This window comes from Heterodontus francisci, chromosome 37 (genome assembly GCF_036365525.1).
Source record: "Heterodontus francisci isolate sHetFra1 chromosome 37, sHetFra1.hap1, whole genome shotgun sequence".
Lineage (NCBI taxonomy): Eukaryota > Metazoa > Chordata > Chondrichthyes > Heterodontiformes > Heterodontidae > Heterodontus > Heterodontus francisci.
The window spans coordinates 29,504,765-29,519,623 of NC_090407.1; the positions used below are offsets into that span (position 1 = coordinate 29,504,765).

At 43.8% G+C, this 14,859-nt stretch overlaps 1 protein-coding gene across 2 annotated transcripts in view; it reads right to left on the reverse strand.

Moving 5' to 3' along the window:
* LOC137352221 (rho guanine nucleotide exchange factor 10-like protein) overlaps positions 1-14,859 on the reverse strand; it is a 186,081-nt gene that overhangs the window by 45,673 nt on the left and 125,549 nt on the right. For both annotated transcript variants that reach the window (XM_068017450.1, XM_068017451.1), the window contains 4 exons: positions 12,282-12,374; positions 6,286-6,456; positions 2,761-2,906; positions 64-242 (listed from right to left, as the gene is read on the reverse strand). In XM_068017450.1, coding sequence (XP_067873551.1) covers positions 64-242; positions 2,761-2,906; positions 6,286-6,456; positions 12,282-12,374 — 589 coding nt within the window. The remainder of the gene's footprint in view (positions 1-63; positions 243-2,760; positions 2,907-6,285; positions 6,457-12,281; positions 12,375-14,859) is intronic.

The window sequence follows — 14,859 nt, forward strand, 5'->3', positions numbered from 1 at the left end:
AAGTCCATCAGCAAGACTTAAGGGAACTTCCAGTTGATAAATCCACAGCAAACCCAGACTTACTTGATAGCGAGGTAGAGGAGGTCTTTTTACCCCCTGGATGCTGAAAGATTATCGTATCCTTGTCATAACCTTTCCCTTCAAGGCCAACCTCCACAACCTGAACCTGCAGCAGTGGAATGCTCCATTTCACAGTGTACTTCGGGCCTACTGGAACCAGGCTGCCGATGTCTGGTTGACCCCTGGAACAGAGGTTATGGAACAGGAATGAAATACAGCACAACCACTTATTATTCACTGGCTAGAGAAAAAAAAACTTGATAAATTCCAGCGTTACTGTACAGAAGAGAAAAGGGTGAAACAAAGTACACCCCAGCTCCTTAACAGAAAAGATAAGGTCCTGCGGCCTGTCCCTGAGCCCCATAAACCCAGAGTTGACAATAAACACAGAAAAATACATTTTCCTATGGAGGAGTGGGAGGGAAGTGGGGGAAGGGTGTACTTTTATTTATTTCATGGTTTTCATTCTCTATTGAAGGCACTGAACAGTGCAGGGCTATCCTTGGGTATCTAACTTGGGTGCCAGTTTTAATGTACACACCTAGACAGTGAGTACTGGCAAGCTATTCACCTGTGGGAAATATCACAGTCAAGTCCAATTCTGTGTCTGTTCACCTTCCCCTTCCAATAGCATCACAGGACTGTGCTCAGGAATGGGGTTGCTGGCTGGTTATTTTCCTCTGCTTATCCCAGGAAGTAATGAGATCGACCTTAATGGACTTAGTACCACTACTACTGCAGATAAGCCACCTCAGCATAGATCAGAAGAATGAATCAATGACCTGCAATGCACTGATGCACGGAACCATGAGAGAAAGCTATGTCGAATAAACTTTAATAAAGTTAGCTCAAGGGAATATAAATAAGCTTTTAATGTAATTTTGAAATCCTGCATGCACACACAAACGCACGAGATATAGGAGAAGAAACATTGTAGTCTGAAGGAAATCTAACAACATTAATAATTACACAACCTCAGAATAAGTTGCTACCACCTTGTGGTGCAGTGATAGGTTTCCCTCTAAATATGAATTCTGTGCGCATCAAGCATGCTGGGAATGGACATTTTCTATAACAGCTGTCATGCAGGCCCCCACCTGCGAAGAATGAGGCATATTACTTTCACCACATGGACATTAAATTTCAAATTATTGTTGGGAAGAAGAGAAGGCCTGATACAAGGGGTTGCCAGGCCCCTGGCTGGAAAGACATATTTGCGTATTAACAGACAGGCTTGTAGACAAAAGGAGCTATCCCCTGCTCCAATACAATACACAGAACAGACCTGGTCAAACCAGTCGGTCACGTGACCACCCTGCTGGCCAACTTGGGGAGTTTTAAATTGCCGAGACAGTGTTTGGACTGGCAGAAAGCTGTTTGCTCCTGGACTGAAGATGACCTCCTGTCTGCCTCCATCTCTTTCTCACGGAACTCCAAAAACCCACTGAAGTCACATGAACCCCAAGAGAGAAAAGTCTCCTACAGTGAACAAGGTTTAAGAAGAATACTGGGCCCCAACGAAAAGCAAGAAATACTTACAAAAGGACTACAATGAGCTTGAAGAACCGTAACAACAACTCTTCAGATATTGCCTAAAACTTTCCACTTTATTTCTTCTGCTCTTTTCTGTCTTTATCTGCAAATGTGTATCGTGTTTGCATGCTAGTGTGGGCACGTCGTGTATCCGTAGGCATCAACTGAATTAGAGTTTAAGTTTAATAAAATTTCACCTTTCTTCTTTAAACCCAAGAAAACCTATTTGTGCTCATTTCTTTGCCTTATAATTGGAAAGCGGTGAACAAGGATTCACCAAGGGGGAGCTAAAAGCAGTGTGTTTAAAACTAAAACCCTGTTACAGTAAGATCAGGTGAAGGCTGGAAGGGAACCCCAGACCTCTCTCACCTGGTTGTAACATAGTGCATTTTAGTTCAGGTGCAACACAACAAGATGCAGATTAAAGCTCCCTCTAGATAAATCTCAAATTCAAAAGAGCATCTCTACTTTGCCAATGTGACATTGCCACCCCAAATTACTCATTACTGTCAAATCAGAAGCAGTTGCGTGCGTGAGCCAATAGTCAGCACCTAGAACTGGATTGAGGCTCATTTCACTGTTACAGCCTACATCTCGTGGGGACTTTCATCAAATCTGGGCCGAATTTTAAACTAGGTCACAGAAATAAACCTATCCTGTTGCACCCCTTACCCCTTTCCATTAGCAGACCTGATAGCTCATTTACCTCGGAGCTTCCACTCATCATTGGCTTGGCTGTGGTATATTCACTGAGCTGGGATTCAGCATTATTTGCTCTATTTTTCCCCAGTTAGAAAATGTAAGGGAATGATTTTACGAGACATGACTATCTCAGCTTCCATACAACAAGAGAAAGGGCTTAAATGGAAGTGCTGGTTCTATAGCTTTATCTCCCTGTATGGTGGGACTGCACAGACCTGCCAAATGAGGACCAAGGGAGGAAGAGCGGTGTAGGACAAGAGTTTACCAATGGCATTTGCGAGACAGCATGAAAGGGAGAGGGAACAATAATGAATTTCAGCTCGGTCAACATCACACAGGTAGGCCATAAAGAGTGGTACAGAGAGAAATGGAGTAACAAGTCTGACAAGGGGTACATGTGACAGAGTGGGAGGGAACACAAATGGGCCACAAACTGCATCTTGAGGACCAGCATTATACACTTACTTTACATTGATGTTGGCACAGATGAGCAGGTCATTCAACAGGAACACACGGCGTTCCTTGGATTTAAGGATCTGTCCCTTCTCTCCATAAACAGTCTCGGTCAGTGTCTCACACAGGACAAGCTGCCGCTGGCCAGAACTTAACAACTGTACAAGATCAGAAGACACATTAGAAATGTATCTGTGTGTACATTAGGTTTGCATTCGGTGACAGATGGTTATAAATTGATAGCTTGAGTGTTGGGGTTGACAATAACATTATCAGGAGGCACATCCATTTGAAAATCTTGCCTGTGCAGTGGATAAGATCCATTTATGATTTCTATATAGCCCTTTCCCGTTTCCCCCTCCCGTCACTGATCATAAAGTTGACCCTTATAGATGATCAAGGTGCCAGATTTCATGCCCAATCTGTTTGGAGCTAGCCATGTTAGACAGCGTGGAATAAAATCTACTTGGGTTCTCATGCCTGACAGCTAACCAGTGTTAATGATAAAGTGTATGTGGGTGAATCTTGGGCAAGGACAAAATTGGCCTCAACTGCGTTGTATCCCATGTTGGATTGTTGCCAAGGTTCACTGTCTAGACTTGCATGTGATGAATAGCTACTTGGGCAATGTACTGGAGAGCTGCCCATGTTGATGGAACTGAACCCAAATATGTTGCCATGTAGTGTATGAAGGATGACAATTGCATGCTTATTAAATAAGCAGTTGTCGATATTGCAGATTGGTTGATTAAAAATATACTATCTTTCACGATAGCACCTGCTGAGCAGCCAATAACACCTGGTAGAGTTTGGCATTTTTAGAACCCAACTTGAATATAAAAGAGAGGCAGCACTTTTAGGCAAAGTGGGGCAGGAGCAAATACGCTTTCGTGTTCAGAATGCAAGAAAAGTAAGTTTGTCATATTGCATGCACGTGATGGAACATCATTGCACAATAATGCTGTCAAGCTGTATTAGCATTTGCCAAACTTTTTTTCCCCCTTGTTTTTAATAAAGTCTGTGCCATTTACATGAATGACATCAAATCTGCTCATCTTTCAGGTCTCTGCATTAAGCCACATGCAAATAAACCCGATCCAGTTGGATCCGTCAGTGGCTGAAGAATATGTGTCACATTGTTGTACAGTGTATGAAAGATGTCAATTGCTTGCTTATTAAATAACCTCATGTCAATATTGCAGATGAGATAATTAAAATTCTTTATCCTGTATTTCATGATTGTGCAGGCACAAAAACCTGGTAGATTTCAGCATTCTTAGAACCCAATTTAAATATAAAAGAGGTATTGCATAATCTTAAAAGGGCACCACTGTTCTGTATTCAGCAATCTTCTGTACAGAATATGTTAATTATATAATTCAAATTGCAGCACATTTCCACATAAAGTGATTATAGGCCCACAAAAGCTGCACTCTGTTCGTCTCATGCCGCAGTTGGTAACTGCGCTGATGTGTAACTGAGCTACACCAAGAGGACAATCCTATACTTAATCCCGATCTGTGCCGACCTGGCTCATCTGACAGATTGGCAGTGGGAGGGCTACAAATTTCTTGCTGCTTATCTTTTCTCCTTTCTGTCCAAGAGTTCCTACTTCTGATCACTTTTCAAGGGATACCTGCCAATTTGTACACTCTTCGGTCAAACAACCTCCTGAAACATTGTCGAGTGCCCTCTATAGCTCAGGAGAATGTCAGTTAATTATATACAAACCTATTCGGTGAGTGCTGGCAGATCAACCAACTTCAAACTTCAAAGACAACTTCAAAAGTCAACCAACTTCCAATCTCACCCAAAGTCCATGCACAGGCAGGGGTCACAGAGTAATGAACAGGCGTGGAAACCAAGAACACTAATTTTTTTTTTTGGAGTGCGTGGGCGCTTTGTTTACATACATGGCCCCTGAAGTTTTGTGCACGATCCGCGTGGGAACTTTAGGTTGCCGCGTGGCCGTGCAGTTTAGACTGGACCTTTGTGGGAACCCTGGGTGTTTACTCCCTTCCCTTGCCGGAGATGCTCAAACAGCAATCCTAGTACCCCACAGGTAACTTGGCACAGAACAGGCATCAAACTTGGGACCTTCCCGATCTGTGTGACGCAATACCACACTGGACAGGCAGTACAATTACCCATCACAGAAGAGCTGATTAGATTTTTTTTCCATGTGGATTCCAGATAAAAAGGCACAGTCTTTTTGCTACAGGCCATTTAGACAGCCATTGAACGACTCAATCAAAAGGCAAAATGCTATACTTGAACAAAATTGCCTGCCTCGTATAACAAGTAAAATTTGGCGGCGATTGAAATGCCTTTAATTTGCTGAATATTGCCAACCCAGATAATCAGGTGATATTCTGTGCTCGGATTATGAATTGTGTGAAGGGGACAAAGAGTCCTCGGTAGAGAGAAGAGCTGCTTCTTCCTATATTGCGGCAGGGGAGGGGGGAGTGGAGGAAAGCAGAACAAGAGATAGGGAATCAGTCCAGGTGCATATAGATCAGGAATGTTCTGTGATGATAAAAAGCAACTGCTCAAAATATATTTTCCAAATTTATAAACTTCTCACACGGCTCTACAATTAATAGACAATACGCTCATAGACCTGGGCCTGCTCACTGATGGAACTGTTGCTGACTTCTCCTCAGATACTTTCTCCCAGCTAAACAACAGGCTTTCCTCAGACAGCATTTAAAGACTGTGCCTAGCCTGAAGGAATGATATAAATGGATAATATAGGGAGATGGGGAGTTCTTTCCTCCAAAATACTCCTTCTATCTGCTCTACTCCCTCCTGCAACCCACTCCCCCGTACTGTGCCTCTAAGAAAAAGGCTTGCATTTATATAGCGCCTTTTACGATCACAGGACTTCCTGAAGAGCCTTACAGCCAATAAAGTACATCTGAAGTACAGTCGCTGTTGTAATGAGGAAACACAGCAGCCAATTTGCGCACAGCAAGCTCCCACAGACAGCAATGGGATAATGACCAGAGAATCTGTTGTAATAATGTTGGTTGATGTATAAATACCGGTAAGGACACCCCACTCTTCTTCGAATGGTAATTTGTTTTTTTAAACATCCACCCGAGAGCGGACAGGTCCTCCAGTTAACATCTCATCCAAAAAATGGCATCTTCAACAGTACAGTACTCCCTCAGTACTGCACTGGAGTATTAGTCTAAAAATGCGTTCAAGTCTCTGGAATGGTACCTGAACCCAGAACCTTCTTGCTCAGAGGTGCAAGTGCTGCCAGTGAGCCACTGCTGATACCTTTGCAAAATACAGCAATAATGTGTCAGACCTCTGAGATAATGCAGTATTATTGTAATCATGTCCCTATAACTCTTAATGCCATTATCTGTTAGGGTCAGACCTGTCGGTATGTCCAAATGTTGTTCCCCCATTCATATGGATCAGATTTTAGTGATATGATTGGCTATTGATTACATGGGGTTATGTAAAGCCAGTTACATACAATTGCCGTCACTAACATTTCCTTCTCTGTCTCCTCCCCCTCCTGACCTTGTTGAGGTTGCGGTCGCCGACACTCTTTGCCAACTGCTGAATTTCAGCGATCTGATCCACCACTCGCTTCTGCTCATTGAGTTTCTCGGCCAACATTTCCAGCTCTGTCAGAGCAAGCTGCAACGAGAGCCGGTCGGGGTGCCCTTTCGGTGTGTTCTTCAGCATATCCTGAAACAAGCAGTGTGCGCAGTCAAAATAGGGGGAGGAAGGAAAAGAATGATACAGCAGGTTGGTCAGTAGGCAAAGGTTAAAGACAGATTAATGATTCAGCTTGGACCCTTCAACAGAATTTGGGAGGAAAGTTGACAGGAGAAGCAAAGTCACTCCAACACAAGGAGCAGACTAAGCTTTAACCACCGGTCAGACATTGATTTTCTGATATCCCAACCACAGCTCCTGGCTATGTAGGGCTCATCCACAGGAAATAAGCTCACCTCCTCTAAAATGTCTAAGAAAAACATATTTATGAGCATGTTAAATTTTATTTCTCCTGCAAAGGGTAGTAATTCCTACTGGACATATGTAAACTCAAGATAAATGTCAGCAACCTATTAAGTTTTTGATGGGCGTTACAGATGAAGCCAAAGATAAGGCTTATTCTGTCTTCACTTGATGGCCATTTCTGTTACGACCAGATAAGAAAGATGTCTAGGGGTCCCTCTCAGCCTTCACCTGGTCTTACCGTAACAGGGTTTAATTTTAAACCCATGTTTTTAAACTCCCACTTGATGAATCCTTGTTCGCTGCTTTCCAATTATAAGGCAAAGAAACCAGCACAAACAGGCTTTCATAGGCTTAAAGAAGAAAAGTTGAAATTTATTAATCAAACTCTAATTCAGCTGACGCCTACAGATACACAACGCGCCCATGTTAGCATACATGATACACACATGCAAATAGAGACAGAAAAGAGAAGAAAAATAAAGTGGAAAAGTTTGAGGCAATATCTGAAAAGTTTTTGTTGCGGTTCTTGAGTCCTTGACTGTAGGTAGATCTTTCTTTTCATTGGGGCCTAGAATTATTCTTAAATCTTGTTCACTGTAGGAGACTTTTCTCTCTTGGGGTTCATGTGCCTTAAGTAGACTCAGAGGCTTGTGAGAAAGAGATGGGAGCAGACAGAAGAGAGATCTTCTCAGTCCAGGAGCAAACAGACTTTCTGCCCAAACGGTTTGTACAATTTCAAACAACTCAGGTTGCCCAGCAAGTTAGTCATGTGACTAGCTGGTTTGACCTAGTCAGTTTGTGTATTCGGTCATCTTAGCAGGTAACCTGGAATGCAAGCTCCCCCACCTTCAACGTCTGGTGATCAAAAGTCCATTGTGGGTTGAATGCGTTAGGGAATGGCTGCTTTGTCCTTCCAAATACTGTCGGTTAATATGCAAATGTCTTTCCAGCCATGGTTGATTTGTTTAAGAAGTCCTTTCATCACTCCAGTTTAAAATCAATGTTCATGTCAAAATTAATGTGCCTCTTCCTTGGCAGATGAGGGCCTAACATGACACCTCCACACCCAGCGGAATGAAATGCGATTTGAGAAAAGCGCATTTCATTAAAAGGGTCAAGAGAAAAATGTAAGATACAGAAAAAAAAACATGCACTGCTCTCATTCATTCCCATTCATTCATAAATCCTAAAACATATTTCAGCTCGTCTTCTCAGGCTGCCAGTGCTGCTTTAATTATCCGCTTTTTCCCTTCCCCATAAGCATGTGGTTCTTTTATTGGGGGGAAGTTTCTCTTCCATTTGCCCATTTCCATGGCTGCCTAGGGTCTTTGTTCTTGCTAAGGTAATCTTTTTTATTATAAAAGGATTCAGTAGTAGGCGGGTCTATCCTGAACTCTCTTTCAGTGCTTTGCTGAGTCATGCAAAGGCTTTTGACTTCAGGGGATGGGTGGTTCATTTTTTTCTGACTGGGGGAAGGATTCTTTCCTAATCTCCCCTTTGTCCCAGAGGACACTCCTGCCTGCAGGTATTTGTGCAGACTCTACTGCACTCTGCTGTGGCACTTCGACTATGTGAGGCATCACCCTCACAGTTTATCTGCCCCTTAGAGGTCTTTCTTTGTCTCTGCAGATTCCTGTAAATGCTGTTAGCAACTCTGGTGGGGTGCTTCTAGTGTCTCTATTTGCGTAGGGTCCAACCTTTCAGATTATTTGGGGTTGGCTGTCAGTAGGGGTTTGCATCTGGAATTCCTCCTGGACTTCCTTTAACCTGCCCTCTTGGTCACTTTTTCCCCTTCTCTGTCTAACCTTTTGCCAGCCTTGTGCCTGCCTGCCCCTTTTTGTTCTTGGCAGGGGTCCCTTACAGTTCACCAGCCCTCTGCTGGAGGGTCCTCCTAACACCGGTACAGGACTTAGGGGTGCAGCTTTCACTGTAGATTGGGGTTTCCCCTCAACCTGGCACATGTGGCAACTCCTGCAGTACTCCACCACATCTTTGTGGAGTTTTGGCCAGTCAAACTGCAGTCTTATGCAGGCTTTGGTCTTTCGTATAGCGGCATTTACAGCCACTGTAGTCTTGTGGGCCCTTAACATTTCTCCTGGTACCTCTGCAGCACCACTAACTGGTGACCTACTGCCCACTCCTTGCTCTCAGGTCTGTGAGGAGAACTGCATTTCCTCATCAGTACCTCATTCTTTAACTGGTAGCAATCAGGGACTCCCTCTGCTTCACTTTCAGAATGGGCAGCCTGTGCTAACTCTCACAATACTGTGTCGGCCCGCTGAGCCTCAGCTAGGGACAATCCATTTAATTAATTCCCTGGGTCTCCTAACTTTCCAAAGAAAGTCTAGGACAGGAGACCTCATGGTCATTTGCCTGCAGTGCCAATGCAGTCTCCTCTGGTTTGATCATGGCCTGATCCACTACACATTCAGGGAAACTTCAGGGGTCCGTCTCCTGCCACTGCCCTGTCTTTCTGACCTCCTGGGGTCTCTCTTTCACTACGGGGGGGGGGGGGGGGGTGGAGGGGGGCTACTGCCTTCACCCCTGCCAAATCATTACCTAGGAGGTGGTCAACCCCAGCCACAGGCAAACTAGGGACAATCCCTATGGTCACCGATCCTGCAACTAGGCTGCACTCCAGGTGCACCCACTGCCCTCCAATACTATTCACCGCCATTTTGGTGTTCACTGCACTCTCTGGGGGAAAGGTCAGGCCCTTTCCCAGTAAAAGGGATGTAGTGGCCCCTGTGTCCCTGAGAATCACTGTGGGCTTGCTTGCCCCACTCGATGGGTATGGGGTTACTCTCTCTTCAGATACACAACCCTGATAACCTTTAGGAATCTTATTAAATTTTCTTGTACTTGCAGTAGTAAGCTTCCTGGGTTGCACTCTTACTGCAGTTAAAGCCACAGCTTGTTCTGCTGTGCTTTCCATCAGGTTCCCGTCTTCACTGAGCGGGTGTGCCCTGATTAACCCTACAGATTTTCCCTTTTGTTTCCAGCTGTCAGCTTTTAAGTGCCCTGCTTTATTACAATGGAAGCACACAAATCTCTGTCTCATTCTTGTTCATAGCACCTTCCTTTTTGGCTGGAGGAGGGCCTAGTGTCATCTTTCGCTCCCAGGAATGCTTGGGCTCCTATCACCTTCCCACCCTTTGTCCCTTTCGGATTTGTGAGGGCGCCTAGGAAAGGTTCTCCTCTAGGAAGCTGACTTATAAATTAAAGCAAACTCATCGGCCAGGATGGCCGCTTGCCAGGCTCTCTGAATTCGCTGCTCTTCTACATGGGTCTTTATGGAGAGTGGGAGAGTGTTTTTAAATTCCTCTAACAGGACTACTTCTGAGATTCTCATAGCTGAACTGTACTTTAAGACTCCTCAGCTACTTACTTCTTTCAAACTCCAGATAAGTTTGATTAGCTTACTTTTTGAGCGTTCCAAACTTTTGACAATAGGCTTTGGGTACTAATTCATATGCCCCGAGGATAGTATTTTTGGTCAGTTCATAATGTGATGAACTCTAATCTGGCAACAGGGAATAAACCTCATGGGCTTTTCCAGTTAGCTTGCTTTGTAGTAAAAGAGGCCAGGTCTCAGCTGACCATTTTAGCTGCCTTACCAGTTTCTCAAAGGACACAAAACATTCTTCTACATTCTCCTCATTGAAGTTTGGAATTAGTTGAGCTAGTTTTAACAATTCTGTACCCATCCCTGAATTATGCTCCTCTACATTTGGCTATGCTTTCACTGGGGTTACTCTGTCGCCCCCTAGTTAATTCAAGCCACTTCAGCTCTCGTCACATACTTTCTGGAATATCCTTTCTTTCTCTCTCTCTCCACTCTCTCTTGTTCCTTCGCCTGTCTTTCTTTCTCCCTCTCCTGTCTCTCTCTCTCTTTCTCTTTTCCTGTCTTCTAATTCAAGTTTCCTTTGTTCCAATAGTATCTTTGCTAGCAGTACCCTGTCTGGGTCTGCTTCTTCAGATTCAAGGGACAAATGGTTGGCCACTAGCCTTAGGAGTTCAGACTTCTTAGCCTTGCCGCGGACAGTGATCCCACACTGCTCAGCCATTTTCCTCAACTCCTCCATAGACAGTGCTTTTAACTTATCCCAAGTTACTTCACCCTGGCTTGGGGAGCTACTAGCTCCAGTCGCAGACATGTTAGTATTCTATCACACACAACGACAAGAAAACCTGTATTGAAATCTTGCTCTTTTTCTTTTTGATTGGGAACAATTTGGCTTCCCACTTCCAATTTCTCTTGTTTGTGGGTCAATTCCAGACGCTAGCACCAAAATTTCTGTTACGACCAGGTGAGAAAGAGGTCTAGGGTTCCCTCTCAACCTTCACCTGGCCTTACCATAACAGGGTTTAACTTTAAACACACCATGTTTTTAGCTCCCCCTTGGTGAATTCTTGTTCACCGCTTTCCAAATATAAGGCAAAGGAACCAGCACAAACAGGCTTTCTTAGGTTTAAAGAAGAAAAGTTGAAATTTATTGAAGTTGAAATTTATTAAATTTAAACTCTAATTCATTTGACACCTACGGATACATGACACACCCCACGCTAGCATGCAGCCGCGATACACACGTGCATATAGAGACAGAAAAGAGCAGAAGAAAAATAAAGTGGAAAAGTTTGAGGCAATATCTGAAGGGTTGTTGTTACGGTTCTTCAAGCTCACAGTAGAGTCCTTGATTGTAGGTAGATCTTGCTTTTTATTGTGGCCCAGAATTCTTCTTAAACCTTGTTTGCTGTAGGAGACTTTTCTCTCTTGTGGTTCATGTGTCGAGTGGATTCCGAGGCTTGTGAGAAAGAGATGGGAGCAGACGGGAGAGAGATCTCAGTTCAGGAGCAAACAGACTTTCTGCCCAAACTGTTCATACAGATTCAAAAGACTCAGATTGCCCAGCAAGTTAGTCATGTGACTAGCTGGTTTGACCATGTCAAATTAGTGTATTCGGCCTTCTTAGCAGTCTCCCTGGAATGCGAGCTCCACCACCTTCAACGTCTCGTGAACAAAAGTCCATTGTGGGTTGAATGTGTCAAGGAATGGTTGCTTTGTCCTTCTAAACACTGTCTGTTAATAAGCAAATGTCTTTCCAGCCACGGCTGATCTGTTTCACAAGTCCTTTCTTCACTGCAGTAACAGTTTAAAATTAATGTGCCTCATTCTTAGCAAATGGGGGCCTAGAATGACAGCCACCCTCCCAGGGCTCAACACTGTTGGAAGAGTTGTTGAACCTAAACTTTCTTTTCACCCTCCCATCTTCCAAGTAACGCAGCAGTGTTGAATAATTCCCCTCTCTTCAGCAGCACAAACTCTCATTTCTTCTACCAGCCCATGCATTCCTCCCCACCCACACCCCAAAACTGCTGCCTTATCGGAGTTGAATTCACTCAATACAGACCAGGGATCTAGCCTGGAATCCACCACTCCGTACGATGCAAGTGATGTATTTACGCACTTAATGGTGCAGAGTTTGACTCTAATCTAGTTGATTAGAACAAACAAGTTAATAGTCACAATTAATTTATTTTGCCCTCACCTGAAGCAACAGAATAAACTGTGGGAATCGTTGGATTGGCTTCACCATCAGCCCATAAAGCGTTATCCGGTCAGAGTTGGAGGCTTGTTTCCGCTGTAGATCAGACAAACTGAGTAATTCACCTGTCCCGCTTCCATTAGCTGTAAGATTTGCTAAGCATGTTGAACATGTCACACAACCTCACTGCGCACTTTTCAAAGGCTATATTGTAATGGTATATTCACACAGTCTTGAGTATCAACACCCACACAATGCTAAATGACAACTGTTATTCACTAATATTTTATTGAGGACCACAACCATTGCGTTGCCCACAAACACAACTCCAAAAATACAGATATGGAGGAAATGGACTTCCATTTTCAACTGGAACACTGTGGGTAGGTGCCAAGTAGGAGGGGGAAATAAACCGCAAGACCAAAGTGCAATTCAACGGTTTTATTTTATTAGGGTCCCTTTCATTTTCTATATCAAAATATAGAAATGTGCAGGACCAGGAAAGACTGTGTTCCGCCTAACTGGCTCCAGTGTCTAGCATAGCTATATTATATCCCAGTGCCTATTACATTCCATTAAACCTCTCATCAGCTACTTATCCTAATTTCTCAAATTTCATGCTACAAATTAACCTCCAATGATATCACATTCCATACATTCACCACCCCCTACTCAATTATTAAACCTAAAGGGGGCTATTTTCTCTGGACACTTTAGGCGCTAAAGAGGTGGCCAGGATGGGCGTCCTGAACAGCAACTCCCGTTTAATCCACTTTTAGCACAAGACACCATCTTTATAAAAATGTTGATTCACGCACTAAGAATAACCACTGAGGATCATTAAGGCTCTGACTGACAATTAAATCATCACTAGTGCTCATTCAAGAGCCTGCATAGTATTACACTGGCTAACTCTTCAATTAATGAGCTCTCCAAAAGGGAGGCGGCTGAACATGAATAAACAAGCTGCTGCTGAGGATTCAGAGCTCTAGCTAAAGCTATGCTCAGTTTATACTGTTCAATTGAGATGGACGGACGACACTACGTTTGAAGGGGACTTTAGAGACACATCGGGAGACTTTCTGGCACGCTTTGTCAGGACTTCAACATGAGCAACATTTTTCCTGGAAACTATTCGAGGACTTCACCTAAAGACAGTGAGCAATGTGCTATTCTGCCTTATTGAAGATCTTATAGCAGTCACCAGGAGAAAGGGTGATGGAAGGTTTTTCTCAGATCCCCGTTGGTCTGATGAAGGAAGGGGGGCATCAGATGAGGCCAGGCAGGGCAGCACCAGCTGCTGTAGGAAAAGGGACAGGAGGACGAGATGGGGTTCCTCCCCTGCCCCTGCAGATACACAACATTTCTCCTCCTCTGGGGCTCCTCTACCAGGACCTCCAGTGCCACAGAGAACCTATGCACCCTCTCCCTTTGGTGCCTTAGCCATCCTGAAACCTCCTGTTGTGTGCCAGCCACTGCAGAATCTCAATCGTTACAGTGCAGGAGGCAGCCATTCGGTCCATTGTGTCTACACTGGCTCAAACGAGAAATTCACTCAGTTCCATTCCCCCAACTTCTCCCTGTAACCCTGCACATTCTTCCTTTTCATATAACAGTCTAATTCCCTTCTGAATGCTTCAATTGAACCTGCCTCCACCACATTCTCAGGCAGTGCATTCCAGACCTTAATCACTCGCTGTGTGAAAAAGCTTTTCCTCATGTCACTTTTGCTTCTCTTACCAAATACTTTAAATCTGTGCTCTCTCGTTCTCGATCCTTTCACGAGTGGGAACAGTTTCTCTCTATCTACTCTGTCCAGACCCCTCATGATTTTGAATATCTCTATCAAATCATCTCTCAGCTTTCTCTTCTCCAAGGAAAACAGCCCTAACTTCTCCAATCTACCTTCATAACTGAAATTCATCATCCCTGGAACCATTCTCCTGAATCTTTTCTGTGCTCTCTCCAATGCCCTCACGTCTTTCCTAAAGTGCAGCACTCGGAACTGGACAAAATACTCCAGCTGAGGCTGAACTAGTGCTTAATACAAGTTCAACATAACTTCCTTGCTCTTGTACTCCGTGCCCCTATTAATAAAGCCCAGGATACTGTATGCTTTATTAACCGCTCTCTCAACCTGTCCTACCACCTTCAATGACTTATGCACATATACACCCAGGTCCCTCTGCTCCTGCACCCCCTTTAGAATTGTACCCTTTATTTTATATTGTCTTTCCATGTTCTTCCTACCAAAATGAATCACTTCCCATTTCTCTGCATTGAACTTCATCTGCCACCCATCCGCCCATTCCACCTGCTTGTCTATGTCCTTTTGGAGTTTTATACTATCCTCCTTACAGTTCATAATGCTTCCAAAGTTTTGTCTCATCTGCAAACTTTGAAATTGCACCCTGTACACCATGGTCTAGGTCATTAATATATATCAGCTGCACTAATTTTGAAGAAGGGAGTTTGGTAAGTGAGTGAATTTTAAGGGTTAATCTCAAGACAATTTTTTGTTTTGTTTACATCTGACAATTAATTGAAATTTCTGTTTCAGTTAAGAGGTAAGTTAGGTTTC